Source organism: Eleutherodactylus coqui, chromosome 5 (genome assembly GCF_035609145.1).
Source record: "Eleutherodactylus coqui strain aEleCoq1 chromosome 5, aEleCoq1.hap1, whole genome shotgun sequence".
Lineage (NCBI taxonomy): Eukaryota > Metazoa > Chordata > Amphibia > Anura > Eleutherodactylidae > Eleutherodactylus > Eleutherodactylus coqui.
In genome coordinates, this window is record NC_089841.1 from 151,057,715 (window position 1) to 151,084,989 (window position 27,275).

General features: G+C 42.9%; 1 protein-coding gene across 4 annotated transcripts in view; it reads left to right on the forward strand.

The window, feature by feature from the left end:
• Window positions 1-27,275, forward strand: part of ADGRD1 (adhesion G protein-coupled receptor D1) — a 500,100-nt gene that overhangs the window by 119,229 nt on the left and 353,596 nt on the right. For all 4 annotated transcript variants that reach the window (XM_066603414.1, XM_066603418.1, XM_066603416.1 and 1 more), the window contains one exon: window positions 14,238-14,379. In XM_066603414.1, the coding sequence (XP_066459511.1) occupies window positions 14,238-14,379 (142 nt within the window). The remainder of the gene's footprint in view (window positions 1-14,237; window positions 14,380-27,275) is intronic.

Consider the following 27,275-nt stretch of genomic DNA (forward strand, 5'->3'; position numbering starts at 1 on the left):
GGTGCATGGACTTAAGTCCACCATAATTGAGACTGCTAATTGTGGCACCACCATTTGTTGTGTGCCATGTTTTGTGTTAACCATGTTTTTCTGTAAATACTGTGGAGTCTTAGGCCAAATTCAGATGTCCATATCCAAGAATCTTGTATGCAACTCTCATCGGGCTGTGCTCGGACATCAATCTATGCGCTGTCCAATCCGCAGGGGCAGTGGACAATGCATGTCCTATTCTTGCCATGGAATGGATGGCAATGAGACTTGCAGCCTCATAGACTCTAATGGGATCGATAATAGTTAGTTAGTTATCACGCTTAGATGACGATGGTCCGTAGCGCCGATCTAGAATGACCACAACCAAGAGCATTGTTCCTTTCAATGTAGATGTCGGAGGAGGTACTGTTGCCTATCTGTTCCACCCACAAGTGCCACAGATGACCAGGAGGCCTCCATCATCTGGCAGGGGGTTGTCTCTCGATTTTCCTAGCAATTGCTGCGTTAGAGCACCGTGGGCTGGGACAGCTTCTGACAAGTGTGCAACATGACCAAAAAGTGCAAGCCATCTTTCGTTATTGTTTCTGTGATTGACTCAAGCCCCATGCGAGCCTGTATCTCACTGTTTCTGATGAAGTCGAACCAACGGACACAGAGAATCCGGCGTTGGCATTGCATGGGAAAGGACTCCAGACGCTCAGTAGTTTGCGGCAGCATGGTCCAAGTCTCTGAGCCGTACAATAATATTGGCATTAGGCAAGTGTTGTAAAATCAAATCTTAGCCCTGAGTGTTATGTTCTGCATCTGCCAGAGTTTTTCCAGGGACCTCATCGCCAAGGCTGCCAGCCCTATTCTCCGCAGGATGTCCGGAAGCGCCCTCCCATCTGTGTGGTGAATGCTTCTGAGCTACAAGATCTCACTGACTGCGTTGACTCTCTGGTCGTTTACGTCTAGGTCTGGAGGGACTGCCCCGGCTCCTAGATTCTGCAGCTTGGTTTTTTGCCAGGAGATGTGAAGCCCAAAACAGGACGCCTCAAAATCGAACTGTTCCAATGAGTGTCTCAGATTATTAGATCGACAATATGGCCATCTGAATAATGCTTAAACATTTGTTATGCTACAATACATGCGATTGGTCCTGGGTTACAGGTGCGGACACTGTGTATAGCATCACACAGGCATCGTCTAAGATGGACTGCTTCGAGTGCCACTGGAGCCCAAAGCAAAATATGCAGCATGGCTTTATATCTAACACATGGCACTTTTTAATACTTGTGTCTTCCTATGTAACATAGGGGCATTTGGCTGACCTCATGCACTAAGTACGACTGCTATCTCTGCACCCCCTATAGCTATGTCCCTACACATAAATGTAGCACTGGAGCTTGAAAATATTGGAAATGCACATATCAGTGTTTTTTGCTTTACTTTTTATGTGTGATATATTTTAAGAAATATTCAAGTGAGAATGATATATATTACGTTATGTGAATGCTGTGCTGTGCTGATGAGATGATATGTGCCTTGTCTGTGCATCTTGGATTGGTGGGGCTGGTGGGCTTTAGTACTTGACAGTGCCAGGATGCCCAGTTAGCGTAGCTGGTAGCAAGAATGATTGATTGTTTTTTTTATCAGTTAGCTAACAGGAGGTGGTACCAAGATCAGCTTAGACCCAGGAAGAGCTTGATGTTCATGGGCAAGAGTGTATCCTGACATTAGAATGCAGAGCCAGAATGCTGATAACAGGGGCAGAGAGGAGCTGAAAAAAGAAGAATGTTTTGATGCCAAGGCACAGAGTACAGATGATCAATGTGAGATGTCTTAAAGACTAGAAATTGGCCTGTGTAAATTATTAGACCTGGGCTTGTCCATCAGTGATGTGTTGGGGAGCTCGAAGCCAGAGCAGTTTGTTCATTGGAGGAGCATCAGTGGGCTGGAGGTTGGAGTTGCTTGCTTATTGCAAAAGAGACGGGTGGTATGAGTAACAAGGGGCTTGTGGAGATGCTACATAGTGGGTCGCCTGGTAATCTAGCATTCTCATGGGGATTCTATAAGGTGATAAGTGGCATCATCTAGAAAGACCTGAAGAATGTCACTGGGAAGTAGATGGTGAACTGGCCTAGGAAATCATTGCTGGTTTAGAGTAGTGGACTGGGAAAAGTCTAGCCAAGGAAAGAGACAGCTGGCAGCTCTCTGTGTGGGCTGTCGCTGAATCAACCCAAGCTGAACATGCTATCAGCCTTGGTCATAATCAGTTCTGGGGAGTTTTCTGTGGCTTTGAAAACTGTCAGCCCATAGGGAAGCCAAGGTTATTTGGGTAATGCTAGACTCAACTGTGATAGAGTGTATGGGATGACTGTCTGGAAGGGATTGGTGTACCAGTCTCTAGCGGAGTGATGGCGTTTGGCTGTCCAGAGGTCTTGTGGTGTGGTCTGGTGGTTTAGTCTTATGGATGGAGATGGATTAAATGAGAATTGTAGAAGGGGCTGGTTAGGGAAGGGCTTTCAGGAATAGGGCTGGGAGTAATAGTGACCTGCCTCCTGCATATTATTAAAAGACGCACATCTCTAAATACATTTGGTGCATGTTTGGCCATCTGTGCGTAGGAAAGTCAAATCTACACCAGTTATGAGTTGGTGCAAATTTACACTGTCATTCATGTGCATGCTGGGCCACTAGTAACTCTGCACTGCCGCCTATACTCTCCCTTTTTTTAATTTGTAAAAAAAAGTGAAAAAAGTTTAAATTATTGTACAAGTATGGCTTGCTCAAAATTGTGTGTTTTTTTTAATCCCACAAATGTGGAGCATGGCCCTTTTTAAATTTCCCCAAGGTATGACATGAAATTACATTAAAACACTATTTGGAAATAGAAGCCTTGTTAATCTCGTTCTCTACTTCTTTCTGGAAAGATGGAATGTATGATTGGCATGGATTCTGCATTTTCCAATGTTCTGGCTTTCTGAAAAACTATCCTTTTATTGACAGTTTCCTATTCATAGGACATACTGTTGTCCAATGAATATTTGTATATGTACTTTCCTGCTGTGACAATGAAATGGTTAAGCATTTTCTCCTTGTAGATTGTAACCCTATACTGTTTTATTAAGTGATGTCTACCTTGTTATTTGACAGGAATGGCATTCTCTGAAGCCTCTTGTTGATATATAATCCAGCTTTGTGCACCATGTAAAACAGATCTAACCTGCTCATATCCTTCGTCAATGCAGGAGCACTAACTTTACAGCATGGGGAATCCATAATTTGTTTCCCAGACACTTCAATTACTTGCTTATCATTATTTCATTTTCTGAGGGCTGTTCAACATTCTCATTCATGTTCCCTAGTGGATGTGTGTTTATATGCATGCTTAGTGACAAATATATATCACAAAGCAGCGGCTTTGCTTGTTTGCATTTGGTTCCCTACTGATGAGATTGCAGATCAGAGAGATCATACTCTACTGCCTTTAGTGGGCATATGACAGATCCAGAGACCAAAAATGGAATCGTCGTGTGATCCGGCTTTCAGCTACAAAAAGCAATTCATCATCCATCTTATCAAAGGAAATACAGAAGTATCCCATTCCATGCCATAGAAAATGTATTAGCAACGGGACAACACTAGGTTGAAAGAACTTTATTTATGCACTGCTGCAAGTTGAAACATTGGTCTGTGCCCATATTTCACGACAGAAGCACCTGCTGACAGGCAGCTTTCAGGTTCACATAGGGGCAAGTGTCGCGCATAAACAGAAAAAAGCAGCAGAACGTAGTATAGGTCCACATCCATGCAGTTATTTGTGTAGGTTTTGAAGTGTTCTGAACTGTGCTAAACTGCACATTTCTAAGTGATGCTACTTATTTTGACCTTACCTGATTTAGGTTAAATTGACAACATGATTGTGGCATACTGTCAGAAATTTCCTGATGTATATATGTATATCAATGTGCTCAAACACTTAAAGGGTTTTTCCACTAGTGACAATTTATCCGTTATACACAGTAAGGCTTTAGTCAGACGGGCGTTTTTAGCCGCGATTTGCGCATGCGCATGCGTCTGGCGATTTTATAAAACCATTGCTTTGCAATGGTATCGGACACATGAGCGCTTTTTATGCGCTCGTCCGATAAATTATAGAACAGAAATCGCAGATCGCACCTATCTGCGATCTGCGATTCCTGTTCTCTTCTCTATATGCGCTCAATGGGGCCGGCGGCAGCAGCGCCGACCCCATTGAGAACATATAGAAGACAAATCATTCTTCTCTGCCACAGCTGTAACAGCTGTGACAGAGAAGAACGATGTTTGCCCATTGAATTCAATGGAGCCGGCAATACAGCCGCTCCATTGAAAGCAATGGGCTGCCGGCGTGCGCGGGGTGAATTGTCGGGAATGGCTTAAATATATAAGCCCTTCCCTGCAATTCATCCTAAAATGTGTTAAAATAAAAAAAAATTGTATACTCACCTTTCCGCTGCAGCCGGAGTCCAGCCGCGGCCGCTGTCAGTTCTCCTGAACTGCTTCTCGGCACTATTCAGCCGGCGGGGCTTTAAAATCCCCGCCTGCTGAATGATCTGCCTCTGATTGGTCACAGCCCTGACCAATCAGAGGCAGGTTTCACTCACACACCCATTCATGAATTCATGAATGGGTGAGTGACTGCTGCCTCTCAGCGCTGAGCCAATCAGGGGCAGGTCTGACTCACATCCATTCATGAATTCATGAATGGGTGTGAGTGAGACATGCCTCTGATTGGCTCAGCGCTGAGCCAATCAGGGGGCAGGTCTGACTCACACCCCCTTCACACCCACTGCAGGACGGCCGCGCGGAGCTCCGGCTGCCGGGAGAAGGTGAGTATATATATATTTTTTATTTTTACACATTTTAGGATGAATTGCAGGGAAGGGCTTATATATTTAAGCCCCTCCCGACAATTCATCCCGGGCTCGCCCGCAGCGCATTGCTTTTAATGGAGCCGGCTCTATTGCCGTCTCCATTGAATGCAATGCGCTGGACAGCTCCGGCCCGTTTCTAATGAAACGCGGCTAGGAGCAGATTTTCGGGCGATTTGCGGGCGACTTGCGCGCACCGGTCACGCGATTTGCGGATGCGCATCCGTCATGCGATCCGCAAATCGCGTGAAAAAACGCCCGTGTGACTAAGGCCTAAAGAGGATAAATGTCTAAACGTTGGGAATTTGATCGCTGGGACGCCCATAGATATTGATAGCTACCACCCAGAGTTTCTCATGTGAGTGTCTAGTGGCCCAGAGTAACGTGGTCCCTCCATAAGTATGAATGCATTTGCCCTGTGCCCATGTATTGTCAGGGTCTCCTATGTGAGTGAATTTGATGTGTATTACACCCCTGCAGCGCTGAGTGGGTTTCTGTCTGGGTTATGGCTAGAAAATGTATCTTGTTGTGTGTCATGTGACCTTGTTTGATATATGTGTTTGCAAGGTGCATGAGAGGGAGAAGAGTTAGTTGAGTTTGTGAGAAGGTTGCAAGAGTAGTACAGTTTGGACCCCCACAGACACGGATCGGTCTGTGCGGGGAATATGGAAGAGGCTGAGCGATTGCCCTGTGTGTGCCCTGGGCCCAATCTACCCAGGCATCTATGCTAATGACTAGAAGGGCCGCAAATGTGTGAGATCCCACCATGCAGCACTGAGTGCCCTTTCCTAAATGTGCATGTGTACCGGTAGAGAGAGAGAGAGAGAGGAGTATGCTGGGGACCGGGTCACGCAGATAACTCGACTGCGGATCGTCTGGAACAACCCGTGAGAAACTTCCTGTCACAACACTAATTTGCCTGGACCAGTGTCCTGATGGTGGATATACTCTGTACTGGACTGTAACTGAACTTTCAAGTAAATGAGCTCTACTGACAGTTTCTGATTTAGCTCTGAAACGTTAACTCTGTGTGTTTGTGTGTGAACTCTTTATTGACACCTTCTGGATTCACTGCAGAGGGTGGAACAGTGGTGTCACACGTGACAAAGAACTTAAGGTAAACCATAGTTTGGGTTACCCTTTCAATGGCCTGCCCTCGGTTACTTGGACGGGTCCCGTGCTACCCTCTGGTTGGGAGATGTGAGAGCCCCATGACAAGTCCCAAACTATAGCCCGCTATCTTCTAAGGCCCGCTCCTTGGAAGTTGCAAGTGGAGTGAGGGTGCGCATGTGTGATAACTCCTTCATTCACTTCTGTGGAATGGAAGAAAAGTCCCATTGAGCTCCGCCTGTCCCACAGAAGTGAACAGGGGACGTGGCAGAAGGGGAAATCAAGAATTAAAAACAATCACAGAAAATGGCCGTTACTTACTGACTGAGGAGTGCATATAGATGCATCCTCCTCTCACCATTCAGGTAGCTGACTACCAAATGGAGGAGTCAATAACACCTGTGAGGGCACCGATATAACAACCACTCACACTGCCTCTTGATAATGAGGGGGGTGGCTGCTTGGTGTACACTCCCACACATAGTGGATACAGGGTGCCAGACCATTCTGATATATGTAGTTCACCATGCAGACCAGCAACCTATTAATAACGCCATGATAATTCGGCGGGTTGCCCTGCATATCCATCAGTGAACCACATTGGTACTGCCACCCTGGGCTCCCCCTGGAGTCTTAATGCCACACTGCATGTGAATGATAGATAATAAATGCAAGGCATTGGTTGGATGTTGGCCAAGATACATGAGCCCACTAACCACTTCACGGTTCCTTGCGTTGTAGTGGGTCCCTACACTAATATAAATGCATCACAGAAGGGGAAATCAAGAATTAAAAACAATCACAGAAAATGGCCGTTACTTACTGAGTGAGGAGTGCATATAGATGCATCCTCCTCTCACCATGCAGGTAGCTGACTACCAAATGGAGGAGCCAATAACACCTGCGAGGGCACCGATAAAACACCCACTCACACTGCTTCCTGATAATGAGGGAGGTGGATGCTTGGTGTACACTCCCGCACATAGTGGATACAGGGTGCCAGACCATTCTGATATATGTAGTTCACCATGCAGACCAGCGACCTATTAATGACGCCATGATAATTCGGCGGGTTGCCCTGCATATCCATCAGTGAACCACATTGGTACTGCCACCCTGGGCTCCCCCTGGAGTCTTAATGCCACACTGCATGTGAATGATAGATAATAAATGCAAGGCATTGGTTGGATGTTGGCCAAGATACATGAGCCCACTAACCACTTCACGGTTCCTTGCGTTGTAGTGGGTCCCTACACTAATATAAATACATCACAGAAGGGGAAATCAAGAATTAAGGGGGACATGGGGAGCAATCTGCGTGAGAGAGAAAGACATGTCAAACAATATGAGAGAGGATGGTGCATGGGGAGCTTTCTGTGTGAGAAGAGAATTTCAAACTATTCTATCCTTCCTGCGATATCAATAATAATAAAGCCTGGAGAAGTGAGTAACATACTAGAAAACACAGTGCTCCTGGATTTGGTGGGAGAGTCCTGAATTTGGGGAGCTGTCCAGCCTTCCTGGGAGGGCATACCCCATGTCCAGCTGGGCCTACACTCCACTAACTTCTTCCATATTTAGTAAAGACACCATTATAACACTTACTGAATAGTCTGCCGCTCTATACTAGTTTAACTCCTTACCCCAACTCTAAGTGTGATGACAGTAGCTTTACTACAGATGGAAGGAGTTAGTGAAGTGGGGACCTTGGTGTTAGAGGAAGGGGCATTACAAGTAAAAGAGGCCATAGAAGGGACATTATAGCTAAGAGTAGCTACAGAGAGGCATTATAGCTAAGAGTTACCTCAGAGGGGGCACTATAAGTAAAATGGGCCACAAAGGGGAAACTGTTACTAAGTGGTCCAATTAAGGAATTACTATAACTAAGAGTGGCAGAGAGGAGACACTATAACTAATTGGGGCCACAGAGTGGGGCACTATACCTAAGAGGGTCCCCAGAAGGGACATCATAGCTAAGAGGGGCCACAGAGGGAGGCTATTATAGCTAAGAGTTGTCACAGAAGGGGCACTAAAATTAAGACAGGCCGCAAAAGGGGAATTGTAATTAAGAGGTGCCATCAAGGGGTTACTATAACTAAGAGAGCTTGGAGAGGAAACACTACAACTAAGTGTGACCACAGAGAGGGCACTATTACTTTGTGGGGTCACAGGCTGAACTAGATGGACATTGTCTTAATTCAGCCTAACATACTATGTTACTGTAACTAAGTGTGGCCACAGAGGGGGCACTGTAACTAAGGGGGGCCTGGATAAGGATATCTTATTTTATCGGACCACAGAAGGGGCACTAGTACTATGGAGGGAGATTAGTTAGAGGGGTATTGGGGGTAACCGCAGGATTAAGAGTCTAGGCATAGACGACTTGTGGCTGAAAGAATTCTTCAAGGTGGTCTGGGTCTATAGAAAGAAAAACAAAAATGGATGGCACCAATCAGAGAAAATGTCACCTATGATCACTGCTTGTAACTGCACTGTAATCAGTAACTGTGTAGATCTGTGCATCTAACTATTATTTAGAGGTATACTGGTACTGTGACAAAGTTACTGAAGGGCGCTATAGCTGTGAGGGGTCACTGACAGCCATTATTTCTGTGAGGGCTTACTATGGGACATTTACTGTGAGAAGATCCTTAACTAGCACTACTACTGTGAGGGAACACAAAGGGCAAGGCTTAATGTAAAAATGCTACAAGAAGTTGCCTTTTTTTCATTGTTGAAAATGTTTGAAGTATGGAAACCAGATATGCATCCTTAACCCTTTATCTGCCCTAGATGGTCAGGGTTCCTGACACTAAGGCTGCATTCAGACGAACGTATATCGGCTCGGTTTTCACACCGAGCGGATATACGTTGTCCTCGTGTGCGGGGGGGGGGGGAGGATGGAAGAGCCAGGAGCAGGAACTGAGCTCCTGCCCCCTCTCTGCCTCCTCTCCACTATTTGCAATGGGGAGAGGCGGGCCAGGGGCGGGGCTAAGTTCCAAGAATTAGCCCCGCCCCTGGCTCACCACTCCCCATTGCAAATAGTGCAGAGGGGCGGAGAGGAGGCAGAGAGGGGGCGGGAGCTCAGTTCCTGCTCCTGGCTCTTCCATCCCCCCCCTGCAGATGAGGACGACGTATATCGGCTCAGCGTGAAAACCGAGCCGATATACGTTCGTGGGAATGCAGCCTAAGGTGGTGCAGAGATTCTGACATTAACCCTTTTCCTGCCCTAGACCAGGATGTATGCATACATTAATCACTTCCTTGCTCTAGGCCACTAAGGCTGCTGACATTAACCCTTACACTAACTTAGGGATCCTTAATCCATTAATTACCCTATTTATTTGCCACCATACAGCAATACTTATTTGTCGTTAGTCTAGAGAAGAACAGCAGCCAGGTTCCTAACTTTCTACTATAGATGTATTATTGACTAACAATCTAATATATAATAATAATCTTTATTTGTATAGCGCCAACTTATTATGCAGTTAATATATATATATATATATGGGATCACACTGAATCTTTGCTCCAAGTGATGAACAGCCTAGGTACAGCTCTGCACAATATGATTTGAGGCATATAATGACCGCTGTTCAGCTATAACTGTTGTCAATGCAGACGGTCTGCAAATTCTGAAACGGAGCTTGTTGTCATGACTACATGATTTGATGGGTAAATCAACTTTTACAGGTGTGCACTTGGCAAATACGTTTGTGTCCATGAAATAGAAAAAAGACATGATTGTATTTTCCTTATTTCAAGACCAGAACCTGCAAAGTGATATTTTAGCCTATGCCTGTAGAGCGATGTTTTCCAACTCCAGTCCTCAGGGACCGCCAACAGGTCATGTTTTCAGGATTTCCTCAGTGTTGCACAGGTGATGTAATTATTGTCGGTGCCTCAGACATTGCCACAGTTGCTCTTACTATAGGATATCCTGAAAACATGACCTGTTGGGGTGCCTGAAGCTGGCAAACACTGGTGGAGAGTCTGATAGTAGATTTATTACTTTGCATGCTCACATTGTGTCATTTGCTGTGTTATTATGTAACAGCTTGGTTTATTTCATCGATGGATGTTCTAGTTACAGAATTACATTAGGAGGGTTTAAAGTATACAAATTTAAGACTATATTTTCCCATACAGTGTTGGAATGTGGTTACAGTATAAACAGTACTGATGCACAGGGTTTTGTCAAATGAATGGAAACACCTTGGACTGATAATAAACATCTAGGTGTTGCCGTTTTTTTTTAAATTCAATCTTTATTTTATTAGGCATTTTTCAATATTACAAACATACAAATCAGGTCTGGCCGGACCTCATATAATAAGTATCACAAATGGTGAATGACCTAAAGTGCCATACATAAACCTAACGGGTGGAGCATGAGCTCGTATCCCTGTAATTATTCTCTTGTCCCAACATGTGATGTGTCCTGAGCACACTTCAGCAGGGCATGAATAGGTGACCTTGTCCTCACATGTTTATCTCTACAAAGGGACAAAATGTGTTGATCTCTACTCTATCACCAAGAAATTCAAACTGTATACTAGGAGGTCCAAGTTCCCTGGTTATTGCTACACAACAACCAAGGGGGAAGGTAACATAGGGAAGAAGAAGAAAAGAAAAAGAGAATTTATAGTTGACTTATAGAAAAAATTAATTAAATAAATGAAAAGAAAAGGCAGAGAATAATCATTAATTACGGGTTGAGCAGAAGGACATGACAGAGGTATAAAGGGGGAGGGTAGGACACAGAAGGAGGGGGTGATGACAATTAGAACCACTCCATATTTTATCTGATAGACTTTGGATCCACTGTTACGTTCAGCGCACAGTTCTTCCATGTGACACAGCTGGGCCATCTTATGTTGCCACTCACTCATAGACAGCATGTGAACCGTGTGCCAATGCCGTAGAATCACCGCCCTTGCCGCAGCCAGGCAGAATCTGAACAGCCCCCTTTACTGTGCTCCAGTTGAGCCAGGAAGGATGGAAAGTAGCGCTATCTTTCAACACATTGTATTATATATCAAGACTAGAGATGAGCGAGCGTACTCGGAAAAGCACTACTCGCTCGAGTAATTTGCTTTATCCGAGTATCGCTGTGCTCGTCCCTGAAGATTCAGGTGCTGCTGCGGCTGACAGGTGAGTCGCAGCGGGAAGCAGGGGAGAGCGGGCGGGAGAGAGGGAGAGAAAGATCTCCCCTCCGTTCCTCCCCGCTCTCCCCTGCAGCTCCCCGCTCCGTGCCGGCACCCGAATCTTCAGGGACGAGCACAGCGATACTCGGATAAAGCAAATTACTCGAGCGAGTAGTGCTTTTCCGAGTACGCTCGCTCATCTCTAATCAAGACCTCTCTGTCCCAGAAGGGCTTTACTCGATCACAGCTCTACCACATATGTAACATAGGACCCCTCTCAAATCCACACCGCCAACACCGATCCAACACAGGGGAAAATATGTAGTGCAGGCGATCTGGGCACCTGTACCATCTTGTAAGAATTTTAAACCTTTTTTTCTTGGGAGGTACAAGCAATAGATATTCTCTTCTGCCAATCACCAGGTGATATACTAGTCCCCAGAGGCGTAACTTGAAGCTCCTGGGCCCCAATGCAAAACCTTGAATGGGGCCCCCAACTATAATGCTTTATTCATAGTACTAGGCTCCCTATATGGAGAAGAGAGGCCTTATGGGTCCCCCAAGGTTCCTGGGCCCGGGTGCAACCACATCCCCTGCATCCTCTATAGTTACGCCCCTGCTAGTCCCCAAGTCAGCTTCCCACGCCAGCTTAAACTCAGGATCTGTCTCACAGGTGTCAATTGTCAGCAAATATCTAAGATATTGCATGGGCCGGGAGAGATTGCAAGGAAAGCAACTTCTTAAATAGTATTAAAGCTCTCCCAAAGGAGCTGCCTGCTCCCTGTACGGAAAGGAAGGAGCAGGGCTGATAGTACTCACACCAGTAGAGATCTATTCCCTCAAAGTTTCTGTTATTTTGATAAATCCCTGTAGTTAAATGAGTTATTCAGGGACAATTTTGTATTAAGTTGCCCAGAGTGGAGTAGCAACATAAAAGAAACCACACTCTCCTGACCCGCGCCCCTGCTGCTACTGTCCGGGCGCAACAGCAATGATGTCCCAAAAACAGGACATGTGTGCTGCAGGTAATCACCAGAAGTGAGCCAGTGATTGGCTGCACTGGTCACATGTCCCTGGCGTTGGTGACGACGTCTCTGTGGCCAAAAGTTAAGGCTGGATTGGGACCACACAGCAGTGAAACAATTGCGACGGGGGAGCAGCTGAGGTGAGTATGGCTGCTTTTATATTGGCAAACCACTCTGAGCAACTTAGAAAAATGTTTTCATCCCCAGATAATTCTTTTAAGGCTGTGTTTACCCTGACTTCACAGCTTCAGTTTCTAAAGCAGTCAGGACATCTATGACAGATTAGTTTTCAAACACTTAGCAAACTTCATTGACTTTAATAGGGTCCATTGGGGATCTGGTATTTTTCATGACAAAAATAACATTACAAACTGTGACTTTCTTGACATCAAAGTCAACTGATGGAGAACCTATTATACTTCTACTGTGAGACTTAATTACTGCCCTACGGCACTAATTACTGCAATTACCCCTGTTTGCTTTGTGAAAGGGGCTTTATACGACAGGTTGAAAATATTTATGAATTTGCTAAAAGGTGTATATTAAGTTTCATTTTCCTTGCTATCCATGTACGGTATTATTAGTACGTCAGTGTCACCTGAGCCGTCTACTGGAATTTCATATGGAGGCATATGGTTTTTCTCTGTCAGGTTTGTGACATCAGACTCCATATGTATTAAAGCACCTTGCCTTAGGGCTCTTTCACATGACCATATGCGTCTTTACGGCCGCCCGTACATGCTGTAAAATCGCATGAATGAGGAATAGCCACGATCAAGTCCCAATTTTTAGCTGTGTATTTTCTGTTGTTCACACGGACAGCTGCTGCGTATCGGCAAAAAAATACACTGCAGCGTGAAAGTCTCTCAATCGTCAGAAATCCTTGGAATGACTTGTAATACTTAAATAGAGCCAGTGGTCTTCTTTTCCCAGCATTGGGCGCAGTTAAGCTCCCTCCTGCTCCCTTTTTTGTCAGCTCCCATAGCAGTCTATGGGAGAATCCAGCGTATCTCAGCCAAAGATATGGCAAGACCTATCTTTTGACGCAGTGTGTAAAATCGGCCACCAAAAACGGTTGCCGATGTACTATTTTTGCTGGTGCAATTTTTTTACGTGGCTAAAAATTGGCCATCTGAATAAATACATTGGAATGCAATGCTTCAATCAGATGGTCGCGATTTATGTCCGATTTTTGGATGTAGCTAAATAGCTGTGTGCAGAGGCGTAACTTGAAGCTCCTGGGCCCCAACACAAAACTTGTAACAGGGCCCCCAACTATAATGCTTTATTCATAGTACTGGGCTCCCAACATGGAGAGGAGAGGCCTTTTGGGCCCCCTAAGGCTCCTGGGCCCGGGTGAAACCGTATCCCCTGCATCCCCTATAGTTATACTAGTGGCTGTGTGTATATGGTCATGTGAATAAGGCTATAGGGTATGTGCCTAAGGGTTCGAAAATGCTGTGGATTTTCTGCCAATTGGTAAAGATTTCAGTATGTATTTTGGTGCAAATCTCACCCCTTCATTTGAAGAGGTGGAATCCGCACTGAAATTACCCAGCATAAATTGACATGATGCGGATTTAAAATTTGCACCAATTTTTCCATCTTGCTGTGGATCTTGTGCAGAATGTTACTACACTATGTGGATGAGATTTTTTTAAATCTTCTATGTAGCTTACACTGTAAGTGCTGCAGACTTTCTGTGTTGAAAATTCACTAGAACATACTTCTAGAGGACAATATCGCTATATACACAGACTACAACAGAGCAAGTAGGGCAATGCATCCAGGGGCGTAACTATAGTGGATGCGGTTGTTCCCAGGCCGAGGATGTTTAGGGGGCCCATAAGGCCTATATTCTTCATATAGTAATCCTAATAGTATGAATAAAGCATTACAGTTGGGGAACCTCTTTCAGATTTTGCATTGGGGCCCGGAACCTTCAAGCTATGCATCTGATGGAGGTTGTATAGTTCTGCGCAGTGACATTCAGTAAGTAGTGTGCATGTGCCTTAGGGATCACTTTCAAGGACCTAGAATAACAACTTTGTTTCTATTTCTTTAAGAATTCCAGGGGCAAATAAGTTCAAGGACCACATGATATCAGCGGCTAGTTACCTCATCTCTTTGAAGGTAGAGCCACCTCCATATCTGAGTCCAAACCTATCTGGGTCACCTCTTATTACAATTCAGCTCACGCACATCCTGGTAAGTAATGAATTTAACATTAAGTTAAAAAAAATAAGCTCTAACGTGATGGCTCTTATGTGATCAGTATTCATTGGCATGCTGGGAGTTGTAATTTCACAGCTGGAGAGCCGCATGTTGAAGACCACTGTTGTACATCTAGTAGATGACCTTATCTTGTATGTTTGCAGGGGTTAAATAGCTGGAATGTCTCATTAAGGATTTAATAAGACTTTGGGTAGGGCTGTGAAGTAACATTTTGTTTATGTTGGGAGAGGTTCAAGCTTGAAGTTTCAGTTTTGTACAATCCAACATCTACTCTTGTACCCTGGTTAGAGAAATTCCAGATTTCTTTGTTAAGAGGGGCCGTTTATGATTTATGATCGTCCTTAATGTAATCCTTGTGCTCTGAGGAAAGCCAATAATCTCTTCATTCACTCATCACCAGCTAAATTTAGAACTCATTACAAAGAGGAAAAACAGATAAACATTAATTTATTTTTCATTGAGGAGTATATCTCTTAGGCTGGTGTCACACGGAAGTAAGCGTATTTGCATGTCGTACTGTAGTTTTTGCGCATGCAACCATGTTTGAAATGGGCAATTAGTGTAATTAGTTGAATATATACTCTTTTTCTGTGCAAATAGATGTGCAGGAGAATAGATCATGCTGCGTATTTCTTTTGCGCAACTGAAATTTACTGCATATTGCGCGCACAAATTTTGCACGTGCAAAACGCTGTACAAATAAGTTTGTGTGGCACAGGCCTTAGGGCTCAGTCACACGGGCGCATCCAGGCGCCGAAGCGCACGTGTGACTGAGCCTTTAAGGTGTGAGGCCGCTTTCACACAGGTGATTTTCTTTTCACCAGTTTTTTGTGAGCCAAAACCAGGAGAGGGAGCAAAATACGAAAGAAATGCAAATGCAAATCATTCCATTATACATTCTCACAAAAAACTGATGAAAAAATAACCCGTGTGAAAGTGGACTAACTCATGCAGCAAAAGCTGTATGGTGCTTTTTTGTGGCATTATTTTTGATGATGTATAGGTTTTTACTGACTTTTTTGGGACAATTTTTTTTTTCCTATGGGAGAATGCCTGAATGCCTTTAAAAAAAATAGCCTTGGACCCAAAAACAAGCAGTATCTTTTTTTGCAAGAAAACACAACTACATCAAAAACAACAAAAAGTGACATGTTTAAAAAAAAGACTGTGACACCAGCCTTCAAGGGAACCTGTAATCACCTATAAGCAGCATGAACTACGCTCATAGGCTTAAAGGACAGGAGCTGAGAAGTCCAGGGATGCGCTTTTTTGATACCTTAAGCATGGGATGGAATATTCCACAACAGCACAACATTCCATCCCTGAATTCCGCACCAAAATCTGTACTTCTAACTGTGGATTTCAATGCTGAATTGCCGGCAGGATTCTGCTATTTTTAATTCCGCACCAAAACCTGGACGTTGGCAATGTGGATTTTGGATTTGTTTATTCCTCGGGAGGGCTCCCTATTCCCTTGCTGTCAGCCCTGCAAATCTTTGCTCGGTCCATGCATCAGATTAATCTTCAGTCAGTGCCTGCACACACCCATAGAGAACAGTGTGCAGAGATTAGTCCGAAGCAGCATGTGCATGTCTTTCTGCAATAACTATTCAGACATCTGTGGCAGTCATAGAAATTTCTGCAATAAATCTGCTTTATATGAAAAGACCTCTACAGTTGTGCTCCCCTCTTGCTCCCTATCCTTTGCACTTCAGCTCCACAAATACACTGTTGCTCCTCTGCCCAACACCTCGAATACACCAAGCAGTAAGCCACTGCATGGAGTACTGGTTTCTATTATAGCTCGGATACATTTTACATCTTGGATACATTATTTGTAATAACTAGTAACAGCAGTAATGACAAACACTGTGCAACAAATTGGATAATGTTATAAAAGAAAAAAGTATCTCAGAAAATAAACCAGTTGTAAACCAACAAACCATGACAATGGTAAGCATTCATACACTTGTCATTGCCAACAAAAAAAAAAACTCAACTTATCAAAAACCCAAGTATGTGTCTGAACTAAAATAGTTGCATTGAGTAATGTGTTTTAGAATCTTCTCAAGTTGCATGCAATATTTGATTTTGAAGTGATGCCAGCGAGGAAAGCTTCCCGTTTGTGCCTGTAGGGCGGAGAGACCATTTTAAAATGATTTCACCTTTCCATTTTTATTGATAACATCAATCAGTACAAACTTGACTTGCTTTCATCAGCTCCCAGTCAATCCCCAAACTCAGCCAGGCTAGGAAGTTATAATAAAGGCCTTGTTTGACGTAGCTGGAAAGGTAAATCTGTTAAGTAAAGTGAGCCTGCCTTTGGATAAGAACAAAATAAATGATATCATTAACACAATCTTTATTAAGTCTTTTGAAGGTATTTGTTAGTTATGGGCTTAGCGAGACACCTAATAAACAAGTCTCTGCAATGATTTATCACTCTAATTATAACAAGATCTACTGTTATTGCCATGTTCATTACATGATGGCTCTGTTACCAGAACGGTAAGAAGCACAGCTGTGGCACTCTCGCTATACAGATTTTATTACATATTTTCTCAGCTTGTAAGCCCCTCTATTTCCATAATGCTATGCCATGACCATGCCAATACACCTGGAAACAAACTGACAGTGAGCAGCAAGACCACATTAAATAGTGAAGCTTAAATGCCCTTGCTGTATAGTAGTGCTTCTCCAACTGTGCGGTGGGCTCCTCATGAAGCACCCACATCTGGGGAGGAACATCTGAAAAGAAGTCATGATATGTAGCAAAGACCTTTGGCTGGTTACGTATCTACATTGGAAGCTCCGGCTGGCGGTTCCGTCACAGATCTGGCTCAAAATACCAATCAATGGGTTAGTCCAGAGTTGTTCGGTTCCGTCTAAAGATGGAAACGTTCAGCCACAGGGATTCCTCTTTTTTGCCCTCCTTCTGCAGCAGTCTCTGGCTTAGAAACATGAATTCAAGGATTTTAATGATATACTGAGTTCATGACATGAATGAAAGATAAATTGAGGTACATTTTTAATTTTGGCATGGACTATGACCAATGGTAAGGTCCAGGCATCTAGATGTTCTGGCTGTTGAGTTCACATAGAAGAAGGATGTGAAGCTATGTTGTCATATCCTTTTTATATGGGATACTTTTGGTTTGTTTTAGGCTGGGTTGACACGGGGCGGATTTGCTGCGGAATTTCGCCACGGCAAATCCGCATGCGGCCGCTAATTCCGGGATTAGCCAGCCATGTGGACGAGATTTCTCAGAAATCTCGTCCACACGGGATGGCAAATCCACTGCGGCTAAGCTGGCAGAAGCCGCTGCTGCGGCACGGATTTGCTGACCACAGAATGCCTTTTTTTTTTTCCGCTGCGGCCACGCTCTCCTCTATGGGAACGCCGGCCGCAGCGGAGGAGTGAGCGGCCGGGCCGCTTCAAAGCCGCCGCGGGTTTTGCAGCAGCGGTTCTCTCGGCTGAAATCTTGCGGTTTTTCGCTGCGGCCAAACCGCAAGATTTCTGCCGAGAATCCGCCCTGTGAGAACCCAGCCTTAATGGAGAACTGCACTTGGGTGAATTTGCCATCTTGCACAAAACTTTGCAGTAATAGTCACATTAAGTGAGGCACACAGACTGCATCTTTATGGTCCCCCCTGTTTTATGACATTGGATTTTGAATATTAACTGCTCTTGCAGTGATGGCACATCTCATCATTGTGAATGTGTCCTCTACCTATGACATAAGTGTATGCCATGTGCTCTCTCTCTCTCATATCTATCACTTTCAGATTTCATTTAGCACAATCAGAAACCTTTCTGAAAGTAGCAATGCTAAGCTATGCACAGATAAATAAAAATCACTTTCCTGTGATTCAGTTATTAAAAACTGAATTGGCTCATAACGTTTACTGTGCAACGATTTGAGGGATCTGTAATAGAGACAGATGCTTTATAAACTAAGGAAATAATGGCATCGAGTGGTGTTATACTAAAGCATAGGATAGGAATAACACATACTTGTGACTGGCTGTCAGACGTATTTCTAAACCTTGTTGACGTTTCCTAGGATTGGGAACTATACAAATGTTGCCATTTCTAAATGCCAGATGCCCAGTGATCCAAATAGAAATGCCAAAATGTGACCTGAATAATAATAATATTTTACCAGCTTGTAATCATAAGATATTTGTCAGTCAAATCAGAAGATCCATAAAGAACTGGTGTAGGTTTATTAAAGAAACGTTGTTTACAATTTCATATAAAGATCATCTAGACGTCTCTACATTGTGATACAGCGGGTTATGAAGAAAGTCATTATTTTGTTACAGCTTAAATCCCCTCCAGGTTGAGCTAAAAGGAGTCCAAGAGCTGAAATCTGGAGAACTGCATTCATTGTTGTGCCTACAGAAGTGATATAGTCTCTGCTTTCTTCGCTTACTGTCAGTTCTGCAGTCACCGAAGATCTCCAGCATACAGAAGAGTAATGGGCCTCTAAACTTTTTGGATGGTCAAAAAGGGGGACTGGTGGCTTGTGGTGTGAGATATCAAAGTTTTGCATGCATATTTAGACACTTGAATAGTTTTTCATTTTTATATTATTCCTAAAGCCATCTGAAGCATCAAATCCTGTAATACAGTATACACAAATTAATAATATACACTAATGGGCCAGGCAGGTTCTTTTGATCTTTGCCTAGTTATCAAGTTAAAAGAGGACAAAGCTGGACAGAGGGATTGAGTCAAAAGAGAGGTATTAGGGGTGAGTATCATAGATATCAACTTCCATGACCCTGATCAGACTTAAAGCCCATTTAGACGTACTGATTATTGTTGAAAATGCATTATAACAACCGAAAATGCGCAATAATCATTAATTCTAAACATGAGTCATCGTGCACTTTTCGTCCCTTGTTCAGTTTCAGCCAGCGTAAAATTCATTGTTGACTCTATCACTTCTCTTAACAATTAAACATTCCCCGCTGAGTGTTTCATATAGTATGTGAAGAACTGAAAGAGAAGTGACTGATTCTCAATGATGATCTGCCTGTCAACAACTAGTGGTGACGTTACTCGCTAGTGCGTTCATTCAAATGAGAATCGGCTTATGTAAAAGGGCCATTAAAGAGGACCTGTCATGGGATAAAGTCAGCGGGGCTGGCTGTATGGCGCTACAGCTGCGGCACCTCTAACTCTATCCCCATTTTTTCTCATAGTCAACTCCTTTTGCCTAGACGGGCTCTTCTTAGAGCTGTTAATGTGTCAAGTGGGCGGTCCTCATTGCTCACTGTCAGGCTGGGCTGACACATCCAAGCTGTGAGATATATGCTTGTGGCACGCAGCCAGTATGCAATGACATTGCATGCTGGCTGTGTGCCGCCCATCGCCATGTATTATCTTGGAGTGATTTCATACATAATACGCACCAAGATAGAACATGTTGCGATTTTTCTTGCTTGTATAATTTGCACAATTTATGTGAGTGTTAGCATAGCCACCCTTTGGTATATCAGTTCAACGTATTATGTATGCAAAACCTGTGCACACTATTACCGTACGCACATATGGGACAGCCATCAATGGGTGGTGTTGGATTGTCAATCAAGTCTGACATCACCCAGTGGCAGTGAGGGGGGCTTCCTTCTTGACTCATTGAGAGTGCCAGGAGCCAGACTGAAGAAGAAACTGTCCAGGCAAATCGAGGTGAGTATTGAAAAAAAAAAAAACTGGGGAAAGAGTCAATGGGGCTGCTGCTGCAGAGCCATACAGCCAACCCCACTGACTTGATCCCATAATAGGGATTCTTTTTGGTGAAAGGGGGATAGAAGGGTAATTGGAAGATGGGGATTAAGTGCTGTACGACCTGAAGCTGTGAGTGGCATAAGCAAAGAACATGGAAGAGTTATTGTGCTTTCGAATTGTTTCTGATTTGCTTCATGCTCGCCAATTTAGATCGTATGTACATGACTTTTTTGAATGCACCAGCTTTATTAGTCAGTTTCACTGGTCGAAAATATATCACTCAAGGGAAGTCATAAATAAGAGAAAAGAGTCTAACGTGTGCTAAGGTGCACCAAATCTATCAAAGCGTGTTTGCATCACTGTTATGTATGGCACATCTTCAGCCCAGCTCCTTCAGCTTTATTTAAGCCATTAATCATAAATCTGTCCCATTGATTGTAAGATATGATCTCGATGCGTTGAGTGACAGCTGTGTGGTTAGATCAAGCGGGCCGTTGGACACACAAGGATTTCTGTGCATTTATATGTATGACATGAGTTATTGTTGATGTCCTCGCCATGTGTTGAGCCTTACTTCCTACGCGGTTCACAGACTGTAGTACCAGGTTGCCCTTTATCTGTAAACAACCGGTGGTATAGATAGATAAAAAGCATTAAATATTCCATCCAGGATCTCCCAAACAACAACTGTTGTATATATCCTCCTGACGTTCAGCCTCTTTGTTGTGCTCAATACCCAACTTCTCTGAAAGGCATCAGTGGAATTTAAACCTTTCCTGAGAGCGATTAGAAAACAGAAAGCAAAATGAGTGACAGAGGATTTGTTCAGCAAAAGCCATGAAGCGAAGACTGTAATTTCCTCATGGCAGGAATTTCAAATGTTGTCAGGTTATTTTGGAACCTCAAAGTTGAACATTACTTTTATGAAATGCAGCAATCGGACCAATGTAACCTTCAAAGTGAAAATGCATCACTCTTTTAATTAATATTTAGACAGATTTTAATAGTGCACAGCTAAAGCAGCATAGAGTGTCTGCCTATGTGTAGCTGTATTGGCTTTTCAATGCATGGTTTTTTTAGAGGCACCATATGAGCTATTTTTTAAAGGGAACCTGTCACCACCCAGGAGAATTGTAAAGTTATGGTCGGGTTCCCAGTAGTCCAAGAATATAGTTCTTGAATTCACCCGGTTTCCTGTTCCCAAACTGTCACCCGTGGTACTTGGCACCAGCAGACTAATGTCTGCAGCTGTGCATGCACACTCCTATAGAAGACAGTATGTATGTGTGTGCATGCACACACACACTTCTCTATGGGGATGCACATGTACAGCAGCAAAGTTAAGCCCAACTTCTATGGGTGACAGCATGTGAACATGGAGCCAGTTTAGTATAAAAATGATATCTCTGGACTCTTCGGAATCTGGCCTACGAGCGCCATAACTTATTTTATGTTACTCATAAGTGGTGATAGGTCCCCTTAAGCATAATTGCCAAAGAGGATCATATTGGGAAAGAGAGCACAGCATGCATTTCCCAGAATTTCCGCAACTAAACTCGTAATCATGGACCACCTATCTTATTTCTTTTTTCTAAATAGCCTAAACAGCTGATCTGTGATTATCTTTTAGAGCTTATTCACACATGCATGTATTTTGTGTGTGTGTAGTCTGTGTTTCCAATGGGCTGCACACAAATGAGACATGGACTCGTGCACTTTATTGAGCCTTTTCAGATATGTAACTTTTTGCACGGACCTGTGCTCTGTGCAAAAAAGTCAAACAATGACCTATTTTCAACCTTATTATGGATGAGAATCAAACATGCAGTGTCCAATGTCTGTGGGGCTTGATCAGAACACAGATTTATGCTGACCAATGGGAGTTAGACCTGGGATTTAGGCACGCAACTTGCAGATAAAAGTATGACTTAGCCCTTAATGTCAACTGAGTCATTGCTCAGTGATTGCCCAATTTTCCTCTCTAATAATGCTGCTCTATTAGTGGTCACTTTGACTGAGTAAAGTTGTTATTGTGTTATTGTTAGCCATTTAGTCGTTCATGACCCCCGGTGACCCTAAAGGTGAGCCCCTCCATGTTTTTCAGTTTATCAGTGCTTCTTTCAGTTGGTTGATATTCATGCCAGTATCAGCCTTGTACAGTACCAGGCTACTGTTAAAGCTACTGTTACATAATAACATAGTATGTAAGGCTGAAAAAGACATCCGTCCACCCTGTCCAGCCTATTATCCTGCAATGTTGATCCAGAGGAAGGCAAAAAAAAACCTATAAGGTAGAAGCCAAATTCCTTCCCAACTCCAATCTAGTAATCATTCTGATGATCTGATTTGCTCAAACTTCATGTGATAGCAAGGACCACAGTTTACACAATTGTGTGATGTCTACTTTTTACCCCCATTTATAAGCGATCCTCATCCATTTGGGGTATTATGTGCTCATGAGTTGTGGTACACACTGTACCGACTTTTTTTCCTATAAGCATTGTTCGGATTATTAGAACTGTAGGGCTATCAAGCTGCATCCTCCTGCTTCCTTTCACTAATGTTTTAATACTGGCAACTTACTGTATGTACAGCTGTCGATATTTACTGAGGCTTAGAAGGATCATTACACTAATAAGATGATTGCCATCTCCATATGCCTCGTGAGCTTACCTGAAATTGAGACCTGGTGTTTCTTCCTTTAACTATTTGCATAAATGTTGAAGCAAATTTGTGTCTGGTACTTTCAACTGTGAACTACCTATATTATTGAAATGACACGACTGAGAATAAGGTTTAGGATATCTTAAGAAAGTTCTCTCATATATCTCTTATTCTGTTTTCGGCATGGTGGTAGTTTCCAACACCCCCTTTTAAGGCTGGATTCACACATGTAGTTTTTGAGGTAGGGGTTTAAGCCATAGCCAGGTGTGGGTCTGAAAAAAATGCAACCACTTGTGCTTGATTAAGAAATCAGTATCAAGATATGATTAATAACTGCATCAAGAAACCGCATTTGAAAATTGCATGCAGTTTTATTGTGACTTGCTGTGGTTTTAGTGCACTTATTTTGGTTGTTACTGGTGGAACACACTTATGTTACAGCGGTAGAAGAATACATCTAATAATCACATTGCAAAACTATAGCAAATCTCACAATGTGCAGGTTTCAAATAATTTTTTTTAATGTGGTTATCATCTGACGCTCAACTGTAACATGTGAATATACCCTAAAAGAAGTAGTAAATACAGAATAGGTGCACAGACACCTGTACTACATACAGTCAGATAGTGACATAAAGCACCCAAAAAATTCAACAAAGCATTTGTGATCAAGTATTTCCATCCTGCTTCTTCAACCTGATCATTGCTTGCCTATGTTAATCTATATCCAATCCAGTCCTGTTTGATTGAATCTTGGTGAGTATGATGATTTTGATGATTCTCTTTACTCTTATTTTCCCTTCAGCCCAGACCATCCTCATGATTTCTGCCAAAGACTGCAGAATTTGGTGTCAGGGGTATAGCTATAGGAGGTACAGAAGTAGCAGTCGCACCCGGGCCCTGGAACCTTATAAGGACCAAAGGCCCCTTGCTACAAAAGAAGACCCAAGTATTATAACTAACTCTAGGTAGCTGGGGGCCCTGTTACAGATTTTGCCCTGAACCCCTTAATGAATAGACAATCTATGTCAGAACCGACTCAATACTCAAGCTCCCTTTTAGACCAGACTATAAGAAAAATTAACTTCCTCACATCTCCTTACTATGTCTGAGTGCTGTTCCCACCACTCTGCGTTTGGGTGCTGCCACTGACCATGATGCTGCTTCAAACCTCTGGGTCTACTTCTGCAGATGCTGCACTGTGTCCTCATGCCGATATACACTACGTCCTGACTTGGGAGTCTTCAGAACTCAATGCAGAGCAGATGGGGAGCAGCTGGCATCGAGGAACGATGAACAATACAAGCCATGTTCACCACTCTTAGGACTCCTGTAACAATAAGTGCTTCCATCCCTAATCGAGACACTGGTTATATAGAAAGTTGAGTGTCACAAAAAACCCCAAAATGTTTCCAATAAAATTGTGCCCTCTCCTCACCGGTGGCATGGTAGTGCTCTAGGTGGTTGTGTTTCCTCATCCAGGTCCTGCTCATTTTCATAATTATCAAGTAGAAGTAATAATCACAAGATCTGATTGCTATGGTAAAAATCAGCAGATGCCGCGTGCCTGTAGTGTGTGGGTAGGAATATATATTCAGTGCAGATGAGGATGGCATCTCTTTCTCATTGCTGCTTCTGGCACCAAACGTCATATAAGGGCCTGAGGCAATGTTCTCTTGTTGCCTTATGGATTGTGCCTTATAAGCACGGAAGGATTGTATGTTCTGGATTTGTTGCACTGTAATCCAACATCTCTAACACAAGCCATATGTATTCCACTCAGAATCATCAGATATACTTTATATATTTCCCCAACTTCTTGCTTTAGTTATAACACATAGAAAAGATCCGAGCATTTGCTACAGCTAACACAGAATATGAACAATATGTTGTTTCGAAACCCTAGTGGTGCAAACAATCCCAAGACTTGTTTTTGAATCCCAGCCTTCCCTATGGACTCCGTGAAATATTCAAGCCTGAAGTTTCAGTAAAGCTTCTCAAGAGGTGTAAGTAAGAAAAGCTGACTGCATAGTGCTAGTTGTGTGCATTGAATAACCTATATATATACAGCGTCTTTCTTAAATGAAACACAATGTTCTCTTGTAATCATCAGGGAAAGATAGTTTTAGCACCTCATCAGCAAATGGTGAGACTGACATAATTTCTACATGGATTTAGATGGAGGTATAGTAAAATGAGAAGCAATTTTCTCATAAAGTGCTTTTCTCATTTAGATGTAACCAAGCGTGAAAATTGCTTATATGATATGTTCATAAAATACTCCAAATCATTTTATTAAAAATGTTCATAGACAGTTCAAAATGTGGCATACTGTCAGGTGGAGAGACTCAAAGGCCTGTAGCTGAAAATGAACTTGGGCTAAGTTGCTGGGCTTGTGTACCTGACTTCCTATGCCCAGCTGCACATACCATTAACTGTTAACTGACTACCATTAACAGACACACCCAAAACTTTACAGGGCTTCTTTGTAGTCTGTAACCATGAAGATACATTGCTCTGCATTGGATCTGTAGACCCAAATTGATAGGAAATTTATAGTTAGGTCTATTTGCAAAATTGCTTCAATTTTTGGTGTAGATACATTGAAACAATATAAATTGTTACAAAGATGTACATACCCTTTAAATTACAATCAACTGGTGTATTTGGAACCTAAGTAGCGCTCATGGTAAAAGACAAGCTATTAATAAGCAATGCAGAATAAATAGTAAAACACTGAAATGGGGATAAAGAGGCATTGGAAACAAATATTACTCCCCTAAATGTAGGTTGGTATATAATATAGAAATCATTCAGTAAGGAATTCCACCAATCCAGAAGAAGGCTATAATCCACAAGATATATTGATAATTCAAAGATGAACAGACAAATAGCATAGCATAGGAGTACAGAGCAGCACGTTTTGGTGCAGGACTTGTAACTTCTTTGGGCTATATTACAAAATGAACAAAAAAACATGACACCTCTTGATATCCATGCCAGAAACCCACTTCACACTGATGAGGGGCAAACACCCCCAAACAGCTGTCTGTGTATGGATTCTGGCTTGGCTTTCAATTCCCAGTCATTGTTACAAGGTTTGTATAAAGAGACTAACATTGACTTGCAGGAATGCTGCCTTCCAATAGGTGGCGCTGCAGAGGTATTGTTCCACTTTCTTTATTTGCATATTACCCAGAGGAGCATGAATGACCTTATAAGCCTCCTCACTCACCTTCTAGGTACTCTACCTTCTTGGAACACTATCTTTTCTCCCCAAGGAGAAAAGATAGCGTTCCTGACCCAATCTAAAAAAGGTGACACCATAATGATAAATAAATCTTGTTCATAGAATCATAGAATGGCAGAGTTGGAAGGGACCTCCAGGGCCATCTGGTCCAACCCCCTGCTCAGTGCAGGATTCACTAAATCGTCCCAGACAGATATTTGTCCAGCCTTTGTTTGAACACTTCCATTGAGAACTCACTGCCTCCCGTGGCAACCTGCTCCACTCATTGATCACCCTCACTGTCAGAAAGTATTTTTAATATCTAATTGGTATCTCCTCCCTTTCAGTTTCATCCCATTGCTTCTAGTCTTCCCTTATGCAAATGAGAATAGGGCTGATCGCTCTGCAGTGTGACAGCCCTTCAGATATTTGTAGACAGCTATTAAGTCTCCTCTCAGCCTTCTTTTTTGCTAGCTAAACATTCCCAGATCCTTTAACCGTTCCTCATAGGGCATGATTTGCAGACTGCTCACCATCTTGGGAACTCTGAACTTACTCCAGATTGTCTATGTCTTTTTTAAAGTGGGGTGCCCAGAACTGGACACAGTACTCCAGATGAGGTCTGACTAAGGAAGAGTAGAGGGGGATAATTACCTCACATGGACTCTATGCTTCTCTTAATACATCCCAGAATTGTGTTTGCCATTTTGGTTGCTGCATCACATTATTGATTAATGTTCAATAGTTTGCCATCGGGAAGGTTCTATTGAGTTGGGACTTGACAATTGCTTTTGACTGTTGCTTTTCCTTTAATATTGCTATGTGCTGCTGGTGGTGTCACTGTATGACTTGTTCTAAACTTTTATCTCATGTGTCTTGTTTTGCCTAAATCCATATATATTGTAGTATCTTTTGACAGATGGCATCGGAAGAAGTGCAAGTATGTAAAATACTATGCACCATCATATCTCCTAGCGTTAAAAGACTACTTAGTAAAAAATGGTATTGTATAGAGCTTTAGAAATTGGCAACAATTGAATTAAGAATTGAGAGAGGGAATACAAAAAATTCTCTGACTGCCTGTAAAACAGTACGATTGGGATTAAAAGGGAAGCCTTTCTGAGCGGGACACGTAATAAGTTAAAGCTTTTAAGTGATTTAGCACTAATAGCAACTGTGCACATGCCAATATTAGCATAAAATCGACTCATTCCTGTTGGAGAAAATGAGAATACCAGA